Consider the following 13,330-nt stretch of genomic DNA (forward strand, 5'->3'; position numbering starts at 1 on the left):
ATGTTTTTAATAGAAATGAATGATTTCATTGATTGATACAATTTTTTCTTATTTGGGTGCAGAACATATTTGGGCACAGAACATCTTACCTTAATCACCTTGAAGAGCATACCTTGTTATCTAGAGTTTTAAACATAATGATGTTGTTGGTAGTTGCCATCGAGTCAGTTCTGCTCCTTAGGGTTTTCAAGGCTGTGGCCTTTCAAAAGAAGATCTCCAGGCCTAACTTCCAGGGTGGGTTTGAACTGCCAGCCTTTCAGCTAGTAGTTGAGTGCTTAACCATTGTGCCACCCAAGTACTAAACATAAATATAGTGTTAGATTTTCACAAGCAGTTGTTTATTTGCTTTTAGAATTATAGGCCTTAAAAATAATGCCTGGTTTTGAGCATTTTGGAATAAAATAAAAATATTACTTTCTTAAAGATATTACTTTATTCCCAGTGAATAATAAAAATGCTACTCCTTTCTTCCACCCCCCTACCAATAGCAAATAAAAATGCTTCCTTTTCTCTCCCTCCATACTTTCTCTCTCCGTCTCTACCCAGCCCTCCTTCCACTGGTAACCCGTTTTGAAATCATAGTTCAGGAGAATCAACACGTTAAATACCTGCTGCTTTATGCTCAACATTTTATCAGTGTTACTGCTTTTGATCCTTAAGATAGCTATGTGAAGTACATATCATCTTTACTTCACAGATGAAGATATGGTGCTCAGTAAGATTAGGTAATTTACCCAAGATCTTACAGTAAGTAAATTATGGAGCCATTGTTCTGTTAGGTTCAAAAATAATTTTTCCATTGAACCTGGCTGCCTCTCACAAAGTTCACAGCCTAGTAGAGAAAACTGCTATATAAACAAATAATTGCAAAGTACTTAATAAGCACTGTTCTTTAAGTACGTAGAAGGTACCGTATTGGTACGGAGGAGGGGGTGATCAGCAGTTCCTGAGGAAATACAGAAAGGCTTCACAGAATGAGTGATACTTGGGCTTAGAGACTCAATGTGAGTTTGCCAGGAGAACATAGTGGAGGAGGAGAAAGTCAGGCAGAGGAAACAATATTTGCACCATCAGAGAAACATAGAATAGCATAGCACATTTAAGGAACTGTAAGTAGATTAGTGTGAATGGACCATAGACTGAACTGGTAGAGGGCAGTGGAAGATAAGCCTGGCTCTGTTAACGGGAGCCAAATCATAGATGGTACTGTACCTCAGGAGAAGGAATTTGGATCTCATCATGTAGGACGGTTTTTAAACCTTTTCACTAATATACAATTAATATTGAGAATGAAGGCATACCTTCTCCAGCTCAGTTGTAGGACAAGAACCAGACAGTTCTTTTTTTTTTTTTTTTTTTTTAATTTTTATTGTGCTTTAAGTGAAAGTTTACAAATCAAGTCAGTCTTTCATACAAAAACTTTTGTATACCTTGCTATATACTCCTAGTTGGGCTCCCTCTAATGAGACAGCACACTCCTTCCCTCCACTCTCTATTTTCATGTCCATTTGGCTAGCTTCTGACCCCCTCTGCCCTCTCATCTCTTGTCCAGAAAGGAGCTGCCCACATAATCTCATGTGTCTACTTGATCCAAGGAGCTCAATCTTTACCAGTATCATTTTCTATCCCATAGTCCAGTCCAATCCCTGTCTGAAGAGATGACTTTTGGGCCAATAGAAGATCTGGGGACCATGGCCTTTGGAGTCCTTCTAGCCTCAGTCGGACCATTAAGTCTGGTCTTTTTACAAGAATTTGAGGTTTGCATCCCACTGTTCTCCTGCTCCCTCAGGGATTCTCTGTTGTGTTCCCTGTCAGGTCAGTCATCTGTTATAGCCAGGCACCATCTAGTTCTTCTGGTCCCAGGCTGATGTAGTCTCCAGTTTACGTGGCCCTTTCTGTCCCTTGGGCTCATAATTACCTTGTGTCTTTGGTGTTCTTCATTCTTCTTCGCTCCAGGTGGGTTGAGACCCATTGATGCATCTTAGATGGCCACTTGCTAACATTTAACACCTGAGAAGCCACTCTCCAAAGTGGGATGCAGAATGTTTTCTTAATAGATTTTATTATGGCAGCTGACTTAGAAGTCCCCTGAAACCATGGTCCCCAAACCCCCGCCCCTGCTACTCTGGCCTTCGAAACATTCAGTTTATTCAGGAAACTTCTTTGCTTTTAGTTTAGTCCGATTGTGCTCACCTACCCTGTATTGTGTTGTCTTTCCCTTCACCTAAAATAATTCTTATCTACTAATTAGTGAAAACCCCTCTCCCTCCCTCCCTCCACGCTCTCATAACCATCAAAGAATATTTTCTTCTCTGTTTAAACTATTTTTTGAGTTCTTATAAAAGTGGTCTCATCCAATATTTGTCCCTTTGCAACTGACTAATTTCACTCAGCATAATGCCTTCCAGATTCCTCCATGTTATGAAATGTTTCACGAATTCATTGTTGTTCTTTATCGATGCATTCCATTGTGTGAATATACCATAATTTATTTATCCATTCATCAGTTGATGGGCACCTTGGTTGCTTCTATCTTTTTGCTGTTGTAAACAATGGTGCAATGAACATGGTGTGCATAGATCTGTTCATGTAAAGACTCTTGTGTCTCTAGGATATATTCCAAGGAGTAGGACTGCTAGATCGTATGGTAGTTCTTTTTCTAGCTTTTTAAGAAAGTGCCAAATCGATTTCCAAAGTGGTTGTACCATTTTACATTCCCACCAGCAGTGTATAAGTGTTCCAGTCTCTCCACAACCTCTCCAACATTTATTATTTTATGTTTTTTGGATTAATGCCAGCCTTGTTGGAGTGAAATGGAATCTCATTGTAGTCTTGATTTGCGTTTTTCTGATGGCTAATGATTGTGAGCATTTCTTTGTGTATCTGTTAGCTACCTAAATGTCTTCTTTAGTGAAGTGTCTGTTCATATCCTTTCCCATTTTTTAATTGGTTTTTTTGTCTTTTTGTACTTGAGTTTTTGCAGTATCATGTAGATTTTAGATATCATATGCTGCTGGAAAATGTCATAGCTAAAAACTTTCTCCCAGTCTGTAGGTAATCTTTTTACTCTCTTGGTTAAGTCTTTGGATGAGCCATACGTGTTTGATTTTTAGGAGCTCCCAGTTATCTAGTTTTTCTTCTGCATTGTTAATAATGTTTCGTATACTGTTTATGCCATTATTAGGACTCCTAGCGTTGTCCCTATTTTTTCTTCCATGATCTTTATCATTTTAGAGTTTATATTTAGGTCTTTGATCCATTTTGAGTTCGTTTTTGTGCATGGTGTGAGGTATGGGTCTTGCTTCATTTTTTTGCAGATGGATATCCAGTTACACCAGCACCATTTGTTAAAGAGACCCTTTTCCCTGTTTACCTGACTTTGGGCCTTTGTCAATATCTGCTGCTCATATGTGGATGGATTTATATCTGGATTCTCAATTCTGTTCCATTGGTCTATGTCTCTGTAGTTGTACCGGTACCAGGATGTTTTGACTACTGTGGCGGTGTAATAGGTTCTAAAATCAGGTAGAGCGAGGCCTCCCACTTTGTTCTTCTTTTTCAGTAGTCCTTTACTTATTCAGGGCCTGTTTCCGTTCTATGTGAAGTTGGTGATTTGTTTCTCCATCTCATTAAAAAATGTCGTTGGAATTTGGTTGTATCTGTAGATGGCTTTTGGTAGAATAGACATTTTTACAGTGTTAAGTTTTCCTGTCCATGAGCAAGGTATGTTTTTCCACTTATGTGGGTCTCTTTTGGTTTCTTGCAGTAGTGTCTTGTAGTTTTCTTTGTATAAGTCTTTTACATCTCTGGTAAGATTTATTCCCAAGTATGTTACCTTCTTGGGGGCAACTGTAAACGGTATCGATTTGGTGATTTCGTCTTCAATGTTCTTTCTGTTGGTATAGAGGAATCCAACTGATTTTTGCATGTTTATCTTGTATCTTGACCTTAAACCAATCAGTATCCCCTTGTTCTGTCCAAACAACCACCTCTTGATCTACGTAAAGGTTCCTCATGAGCACAGTTAAGTGTTCTGGAAATCCCATTCTTCGCAGTGTTATCTGTAGTTTGTTATGAGTCAGGAAAAGTGTGTGTCAGGGTTGTATTCTTTCACCATACCTATTCAATCTGTATGCTGAGCAAATAATACGAGAAGCTGGACTATATGATGAGCAACAGGCATCAGGATTGGAGGAAGATTCATTAACAACCTGCATTATGCAGATGACACAACCTTGCTTGCTGAAAGTGAAGAGGACTTGAAGCACTTACTAATGAAAATCAAAGACCACAGCCTTCAGTATGGATTGCACCTCAACATAAGGAAAACAAAAATCCTCACAACTGGACCAATGAGCAACATCATGATAAACAGAGAAAAGATTGAAGTTGTCAAGGATTTCATTTTACTTGGATCCACAATCAACAGCCATGGAAGCAGCAGTCAAGAAATCAAAAGACACATTGCGTTGGGTAAAGGACCTCTTCAAAGTGCTGAAGAGCAAAGATGTCACCTTGAAGACTAAGTGCGCCTGACCCAAGCCATGGTATTTTCAATCACATCATATGCATGTGAAAGCTGGACAATGAATAAGGAAGACCGAAGAAGAATTGACACCTTTGAATTGTGGTGTTGGTGAAGAATATTGAATATACTGTGGACTGCCAAAAGAACGAACAAATCTGTTATAGAAGAAGTACAGCCAAAATGCTCCTTAGAGGCAAGGGTGGCGATACTGCGTCTTAAATACTTTGGACATGTTGTCAGGAGGGATCAGTCCCTGGAGAAGGACATCATGCTTGGCAGAGTACAGGGTCAGTGGAAAAGAGGAAGTCCCTCAATGAGGTGAATTGACACAGTGGCTGCAACAATGAGCTCAAGCATAACAACGATTGTAAGGATGGCTCAGGACCAGGCAGCATTTCGTTCTGTTGTGCATAGGGTCTCTATGAGTCGGAAACCAACTCGACAGCACCTAATAACAACAACAACATCCTGTATCCTGATACTCTGCTAAACTATTAGTTTCAGTAGTTTTCTTGAGAATTCTTTAGGGTATTCTGTGTGTAAGATCATGTCATCTGCGAGTAGAGATACTTTTGCTTCTTCCTTACCAATCTGGAAGCCCTTTATTTCTTTATCTAGCCTGATTGGTCTGGCTAGGACCTCTAGCACAATTTTGCATAAGAGTGGTGATAAAGGGCATCCTTGTCTGGTTCACGATCTCAAGGGGAATGCTTTTAGACTCTATGTTCATTTAGGGTGATGTTGGCTGTTGGCTTTATATAATGTGTTGAGGGATTTTCCTTCTATTCCTATTTTGCTGAGAGTTTTTGTCATGAATGGGTGTCAGACTTTGCCAAATGCCTTTTCTGCATCAATTGATAAGATCATGTGGTTCCAGTCTTTTGTTTTGTTTATGTGATGGATTACATTAATTGTTTTTCTAATGTTGAACCATCCCTGCATACCTGGTATGAATCCCACTTGGTCATGGTGAATTTTTTTTTTTTTATATGTTGTTGAATTCTATTGGCTAGAATTTTGTTGAGGATTTTTGCATCTAAGTTCATGAAGGATATAGGTCTGTAATTTTCTTTTTTTGTGATGTCTTTACCTGGTTTTGGTATCAGGGATATGCTGGCTTCATAGAATGAGTTGGGGAGTATTCTGCCCTTTTCTATGCTCTGAAATACCTTTAGTAGTAGTGGTGTTAACTCTTCTCTGGAAGTTTGGTAGAACTCTGCAGTGAAGCTGTCTGACCCAGAGCGTTTTTTTGTTGGAAGTTTTTTGATTACCTTTTCAATCTCTTCTTTTGTTCTGGGTCTATTTAGTTGTTCTACCTCTGTTTGTGTTAGTTTGGGTAGGTGTTTGTAGAAATTCATCCATTTCTTCTAGGTTTTCAAATTTGTTAGACTACAGCTTTTTGTAGTAATCTGATATGATTCTTTTACTTTGGGTCTGTTGTAATATTGCCCATCTCATTTCTTATTCGGGTTATTTGCTTCCTCTCCTGTTTTTCTTTTGTCAGTTTATCAATTTTGTTAATTTTTTCAGAGAACCTGATTTTGGTTTTGTTAATTCTTTCAATTGTTTTTCTGTTTTCTATTTCATTAATTTTGCTCTAGGTTTGATTATTTGCTTTCTCCTGGTGCCTGAAGGTTTCTTTTGTTGCTCTCTTTCTGTTTGTTCCAGTTGGTAGGGATAATTCTTGATTTTGGCCCTTTCTTCTTTTTGTATTTGTGCACTTATTGATACAAATTGACCTCTGAGCACTGTTTTCACTTTGTCCCAAAGGTTCTGATAGGAAGTCTTCTCATTCTCATTGGATTCTATGAATTTCTTTATTACATCCTTGATGTCTTCTATAACCCAGTCGTCTGTGAGCAGGGTATTGTTCAGTTTCCAAGTGTTTGATTTCTTTTCCCTGCTTTTTCTGTTATTGATTTCTACTTTTATGGCCTTATGGTCAGAGAAGATGCTTTATAATATTTCGATGTTTTGGATTCTGCTAAGTCCTAACATGTGGTATATTCTGGAGAATGTTCCATGTGTATTGAAAAAGAAAGTATACTTGGCTGCTGTTGGGTGAAGTGTTCTGTATATGTCTATGAGGTCAAGTTGGTTGATTGTGGCATTTAGATCTTCCGTGTCTTTATTGAGTTTCTTTCTGGATGTTCTGTCCTTCACCAAAAGTGGTGTGTTGAAGTCTCCTACTATAATTGTGGAGCTGTCTATCTCACTTTTCAATGCTGTTTGAGTTTTATGTATCTTGCAGCCCTGTCATTGGGTGCATAAATGTTTAATATGGTTGTTTCCTTCTGGTGTCTTGTTCCTTTAATCTTCCTTATCCTTTGTGGTGGATTTAACTTTAAAGTCTATTTTGTCAGAAATTAATATTGCCACTCCTGCTCTTTGATTGTTGTTTGCTTGGTATATTTTTTTTCCATCATTTGAGTTTTAGTTTATTTGTGTCTCTAAGTCTAAGGTGTGTCTCTTGATAGCATATAGACGGATTGTGTTTTTTAATCCATCTGCCACTCTATGTCTCTTTATCGGTACCTTTAGTCCATTTACATTCAGCAGAATTGTGGATAGGTATGAGTTTTTTTGTTTTTTTTTTTTTAGTGCTTTCATTTTGATGTCTTTTTTAGTGTGTTTTTGACAGTTTCTTCTTGCCGCTTAGTTTTTTGTGCTGAGTAGCTTATCTTTATATATTGTCTTTTGCTTGTTATAGTTGATTTTGTTTCTGCCGAGTCTCTGTTTTTTTCTTGTATTTTATTTTGAAGAGTAGGATCGTTAGTCTCGTTTGTGGTTAGCTTATTATTCACCCCTGTTTTTCTAAGTTTAAACATAACTTTTATTTCTTCATATCGCCTTGTCTTCCCCTCCGTATGAAAGATCTATGACTACATTTCTTAGTCCCTCTTTATTGTTTTAATGTTGTCTTCTTTTACATAATGACATTGTTTCCCAGTTTTGAGCATTTTTTTTTAATCGATTTATTTTTGTGATTTCCATATGTAGGTTGACATCTGATTGCTCTGTCCAGTGTTCTAGTCTTGGGTTGATATCTGATATTATTGATTTTCTAACCAGAGAACTCTCTTTAGTATTTCTTGTAGTTTTGGTTTGGTTTTTATGAATTCCCTAAACTTCTCTTTATCTGGAAATGTCCTAATTTCACCTTCATGTTTGAGAGACAGTTTTGCTGGATATATGATTCTTGCTGGGTATATGATTTTTCCTGCAGTGCTTTATATAAGTCTTCCCACTGCCTTCTTGCCTGTGTGGTTTCTGCTGAGTAGTCCAAGCGTATTCTTATTGACTGTCCTTTGTAGGTGACTTTTCATTTATCCCTGCTCTTAAAGTCTCTCTTTATCTTTGGTTTTGGCAAGACCAGGCAGTTCTTTACTGTTACTTTTTTTTGGCTCTTATAAAAGAATATTTGCAGTATTCATGTTTTGGAAAAACCCATTGCCATTGAGTTGATTCTGACTCATAGCAGCCCTATAGGACAGAGTAGAATTGCCTCATAGGGTTTCCAAGTAGTGGTGAATTTTAACTGTCAACCTTTTGGTTAGCAGCCAGTCTCTTAACTACCGCACCACCAGGGCTCCCATGTTTTGGAAGACACATGGAAATGCATATATAAATGAGATAGTTTAAAGATACTTTATTTTACAAAACTAAAATTAAAAAAAAAAAAAATTTTTTTTAAGATAATAAATATGAATTCTAATTTCTACTTGTGGTGCTTTTATTTTTAATTTTATTTTTCCAGTGTGAAATTCCTGTCTCTAAGATCTTAACTGACTTTCCCACTCCTGTATTTTATGATGTGTTCCTTGAGTATACTGATGAAAATCAACACGAATATATTTGGGCTGTGCCGGTATTAAACCTAAATCTTCAACACAATAAATTATTTGTGAACCAAGGTAAGACATCCATACTCCTTTTTCTGAGCTGAAACCAATAGGTAAATCAGCCAGTACGATAACTTAGACTAACTATGGATTATGATGAAGGTCATGGATTCTCTCTTACTGTATGGTTTTATACAGTGTGCTCAAAAGCAAAACAATAAAATTGCTGGTATATTTAGGTATTTTTACTAAATATGTCTGAAATATTGCTAAGAAATTAAGCTATTTTTAAAGTTCATATTCTGAGAAAAATTAATAGAACTGTAAATTGGGGTACTGCTTCTAGCTGTCCTTGAGTTGCTTTTTGGACAAATTCATTTCTTTTACTGTTTTCTATATTATAAAATCCTGCTTTCAGGTAACTGTGAAGAATTTTTTTCTATATATACTTTAGATGAAGGTTTAGACAACAAACTAATTTCTCATTAAACAGTTAGTACACATATCATTTTATGACATTGGTTAACACCCCCACAACATATCAACACTCTCCTTTCTCAACCTTGGCTTCCTATTACTAGCTTTCCTGGCCCCTCCTGTCTTCTAGTCCTTGCCCCTGGGCTTGTATGCCCATTTAGTCTCATTTTGTTTTATGGGCCTGTCCAGTCTTTGGCTGAAGGGTAAACCTCAGGAGTGACTTCATTACTGAGCTGAAAGTGTGTCCAGGGGCCGTACTTTCAGGGTTTCTCCAGTCTGTATCAGGCCAGAAAGTCTGGTCTTTCTTCTTGAGTTAGAATTTTGTTACACATTTTTCTCCAGCCCTGTCCAGAGCCCTCTATTGTGATCCCTGTCAGAGCAGTCAGTGGTGGTAGCCGGGCACCATCTCAGTCTGGTGGAGGCTGTGGTAGATGTGGTCCATTAGTCCTTTGGACTAATCTTTTCTTGGGGAGAATTCTTCCAAATGATGAAAAGTCTAAACAATCCAAAAACATTTATGGAGGTGGAGAAAACCATTAACAGGAATTCCTGACAGCAGTAGCTCATTTTTGCAGCCATCTTATCTAGAACAAAACATATTAACTTTGTATTTTAAATTTGTTCAATAAACTCCTCGTGAGCCATCTTGAATAATTTAGGGATTTTTTTTTTTTTTTTTTTAGATTTTTAAAACAGCTTTTTTGTGGTATAATTTACATACCATAAAACATAACCAATTTTAAAGTGACAATTCAGCCATTTTTGGTAATTTGCAAAGTTGTGAAACTCTCACCACAATCCAATTTTCAAACATTTCTATCACCCCCAAAATATCCCTCATAACTGTTTCTAGTCAATTTTCATTCCCACCCCCAGCTCCAGGCAACCACTAGTCTGCTTCTGTCTCTATGGATTTGCTTTTTCTATATATTTCATATGAATGGAAGCATACAATATGTAATCTTTTGCATCTACCTTCTTTCACTTAGCTTAATGTGTTTGAAGTTTATCCATATTATAGCACGTATCAGTAGCAATCCTTTTTATTGCTGAAAAGTATTTCATTGTATGGATACATTGCATTTTGTTATCCATTCATCAGTTGGTGGACATCTGGATTGTTTCCAGTGTTGGCTATATTGAATAATGCTGCTGTGAACATCCATGCGTATCAGTCCTAGTGGGGACATATGTTTTTATTTCTTTTGGGTACTTAGCAAGGGTATTTTTTTTTTCCCTTAATGCCAATCTTTTTTTTCTTTTTTATAATAAAAGATAGTAGTTCTGCCAAGTGGCTCCTGACTCGGCGCATTTTCCTAGTGGATGCAGTAAGTGGACGAGAAAATGACTTACGAGGTCAGCCAAGAGTAATTCGAATTGCTACCCAGATATCACTGAGGTAAACAAATGTCCAATGCACTAAAATAGGCTTGGAATATATGGGAAGATATTGTAATGAAAATGTTTACCATCAATTATTAGATGAAAACATAAGAACAACTGAGTTGGAACAATTTTTAAAGATTCTGTGTAAACTGACATACACCAGGAGAGGTGAGAAGCCAAGGGGAGAATTATATGAAAATATCCTGAGTAGTTTTGTTAAAATTCATAGTCTAGGCCCCGTTCTAGACCTGCGGGATGAGAATGGGGCTGAAAGGTGGAGGGAAGATGAATACCAGTGGGTTGAAATAGTACTTTAGAAGGAGTGCTCCAGGTGATTATAACAGGCAGACCTTCCCCCTCCTCACCTCCCTGCTCCAGGTGATTATAACAGGCAGACCTTCCCCCTCCTCACCTCCTTTAAGAGCCTCTGTTCTAGATTGACCTAGATTCTTTATAGATACTTCTCTTTTTCTAGGATAATACCTTAACTATGACCCTACTCCAGGTAGTGCCATATAGTCCTTTATCTTTTCTAGTGTGAGATTCCTATCTCTTAAGGTGTCGACTGACTTGCCTACACCTGTATTTTATGATGTGTTCCTTGAATTTACCGATGAAAATCAACACCACCGTCTTGCATTAGTTTGGAACTTTGAAGCACTTCAGTATACATGATTTTTTCCCACTGTTCATTATTTCATTTTGATTCTCATACCAATCTTACAAGGCACATAGTACGGAAGTGTTATAATATATCCTGTTGAAATCTAAATGTACTGTGTTTTCAGAATTCCCTCAATCTGCCAATGTCGTATCCCTAGCAAAAAAAAGGAAAAACCTAATCAGGCCTGATTTGATCTTTGTGAAACCAGGTTGGCCCCTAGTGATTGACCCTTTCCTTTCCGAGTTCACAAGTTATACAGTACTAATGGATTAAGCTGAGCAAAATGTAACCTACAATGTGCCAGAAACAGTACTAGATCTTACACATATTATTTTGTTAAGAATTCATCTTTCTTTTTTGAAAATCAGGATATTATCTGCCTTTCCCTAGGCTTCCTATAGCACATCTCTTTCAAAAATTCCTCAGAGGTGATTCACAGTGCTCAGCGATTTCATTTGTAAGCTTCGTAGCATCTGGATCAAGAAATGCTTCTAATTTGTTTCAGAGGGTGTAAGATTTTAACATTCAAGTTTTGACTACTTAAGATAGCCTATGTTGTTATCATTAGCTTATGTTTAATCTTCCCTAGTCCTTATTAACTGGTTGGTTCTGAGATCATCAAGACAATCCATATTAAATTCAGAAGGAATGAGATATAAAATTATGTTTGAGTACCTAGATGTCTTTATAACTAGAAATGTGTTTTCATTTAAGTAGCATCCACCTGGTACCCAACACAAAAAATGGAAACATCTACCCTCCCTTAATTACCATTGCCTACAGCGACATTGATATCAACGATCCCAACCTCCAGTCCATGAAAGTGAGTTCTTCCCTTATTTCAGTGCCCTTATATGTCAAAACACAATTTTTTTCAAGTTTCAAGTTTCAAATAAATCCTTCCCTAGATGTAATCATCTTAGGTTTTTTTTTTTTTTTACAGGTAATGGTATGAATTCTAAGTATACAAATGCAAGAATTAAATTTTTTAGTAGATGATATCACCAGCAGTCAGGTTTCCCTGTTAGTGACCCGGTGTATGCTGAGATATGGAGCATCTACTCTTGTCCTTTTTGGTTACCTTGCTTCTGTTAAGGTTTTAACTCCTTGCCTAATTAAACCAGGAACCTAAACTTTACATTGAGTATGTATGTCCTTTTTGCACCAATCCACGATCCACTTGATAGGCAGGAAATTAAAATGATCAGCTTCATAACTAGTAGTGCTAGAGTCAAGTAGAGAATGTAGTTTGTACCTGAAGCTAGGTAGACTTCCTACTGCTTCCCCACCTGAACTAAACTTGCCCACAGAACTAAAGGCCTCCTGCTTTGGAGGGCCTGTACACACACAGGAGACCTTGTACACCATGAAGATGGTCTGTCCCCAAGAGAAGAAGCCTGGACAAAATTGAGCCACACAGGTTCAGTTTTCCTTCTCTGAACCTTACTAGTCAGAGTGAGGAGGGATAATCAGGGAAGGATACAGATAAAAACCGGAGGTTATCCTTCTGTGGGTTTTATTCCTAAACATTGAGTGGATATTCCCACCACTCTAGAAACATGAGAAGTGGGAGATAAGCATTCCTTACTCCAAGGCTGGAAACCCTGGTGGCATAGTGGTTAAGAGCTACAGCTGCTAACCAAAAGGCTGGCAGTTCCCATCCACCAGACGTTCCTTGGAAACCTTATGGGGCAGTTCTCCCCTGTCCTTTAGGGTCACTGTGAGTCGGAATCAACTCAACAGCGAGAGTTTGGTTTTGATTTGGTTACTCCAAGGCTTACTAATAGCTTTTAATTTCTACCAGTTTACTTTCTTGGATTTTAATGTTGTAGTTCCATCAGCTAGTGCTTTTTGTATCTCTGTCATACTTGCACTTATTTGCATTCGATTCAGCGTTTAATTAAGGAAAAAATAATATAACTTTTAATAAAGTTTTTCCTTCCTCATTTGTGTTACTTAATCTGATTTTAAAATTAGCTTCCACTACCTGAGCTTGTATGCCCTGTAATGAGAAGGGAAGAAAATCCAGAAACATGCTTAGTAACAACAAAAGACTGCCTGGTTTAAAGCTGCCTGGAGCGGTCATGGGTAGCCAAGAGTGTATGTGTGTGTATATGTATAGTTTTTTTGTGTGTCTGTGTCTGTGTGGTAAGTATATAACAAACAGTGGCCATTTCAACAATCTTCACATGTACAGTTTAGTGACATTAATTTTGTTCATCATGTTGTTTAACCATCATCTTTATCTGTTCCCCAAATTTTCCATGAAGAGTATTTCTTTTTTTTAATGTAGAACACTTCAGGGTCTTTTCTTTGAATATTATCCTCGTCTAAACTATTCCGAATTAACCCTTAACAAACTGGAAAATAAGAAATAAAAAAAGAGTTGAGAGAATCATGAACTGTGCTGACGAGACCCACCTCTAATTTATT

At 37.5% G+C, this 13,330-nt stretch overlaps 1 protein-coding gene across 9 annotated transcripts in view; it reads left to right on the forward strand.

Moving 5' to 3' along the window:
• The window catches only part of TMEM67 (transmembrane protein 67), a 68,023-nt gene that overhangs the window by 16,291 nt on the left and 38,402 nt on the right, over window positions 1–13,330 (forward strand). For 8 of the 9 annotated variants that reach the window (XR_002785202.2, XR_002785201.2, XM_064267897.1 and 5 more), the window contains exons 12-14: window positions 8,286–8,442; window positions 10,123–10,246; window positions 11,612–11,720. Coding sequence is in view for 7 of the 9 variants with exons in the window: in XM_064267897.1 (XP_064123967.1) it covers window positions 8,286–8,442; window positions 10,123–10,246; window positions 11,612–11,720 (390 nt within the window). In the remaining 2 variants the exon portion in view is untranslated. The remainder of the gene's footprint in view (window positions 1–8,285; window positions 8,443–10,122; window positions 10,247–11,611; window positions 11,721–13,330) is intronic. The other variant, XM_003408390.4, reaches the window with a different exon arrangement.

Source organism: Loxodonta africana, chromosome 14 (genome assembly GCF_030014295.1).
Source record: "Loxodonta africana isolate mLoxAfr1 chromosome 14, mLoxAfr1.hap2, whole genome shotgun sequence".
NCBI classification, from domain to species: domain Eukaryota; kingdom Metazoa; phylum Chordata; class Mammalia; order Proboscidea; family Elephantidae; genus Loxodonta; species Loxodonta africana.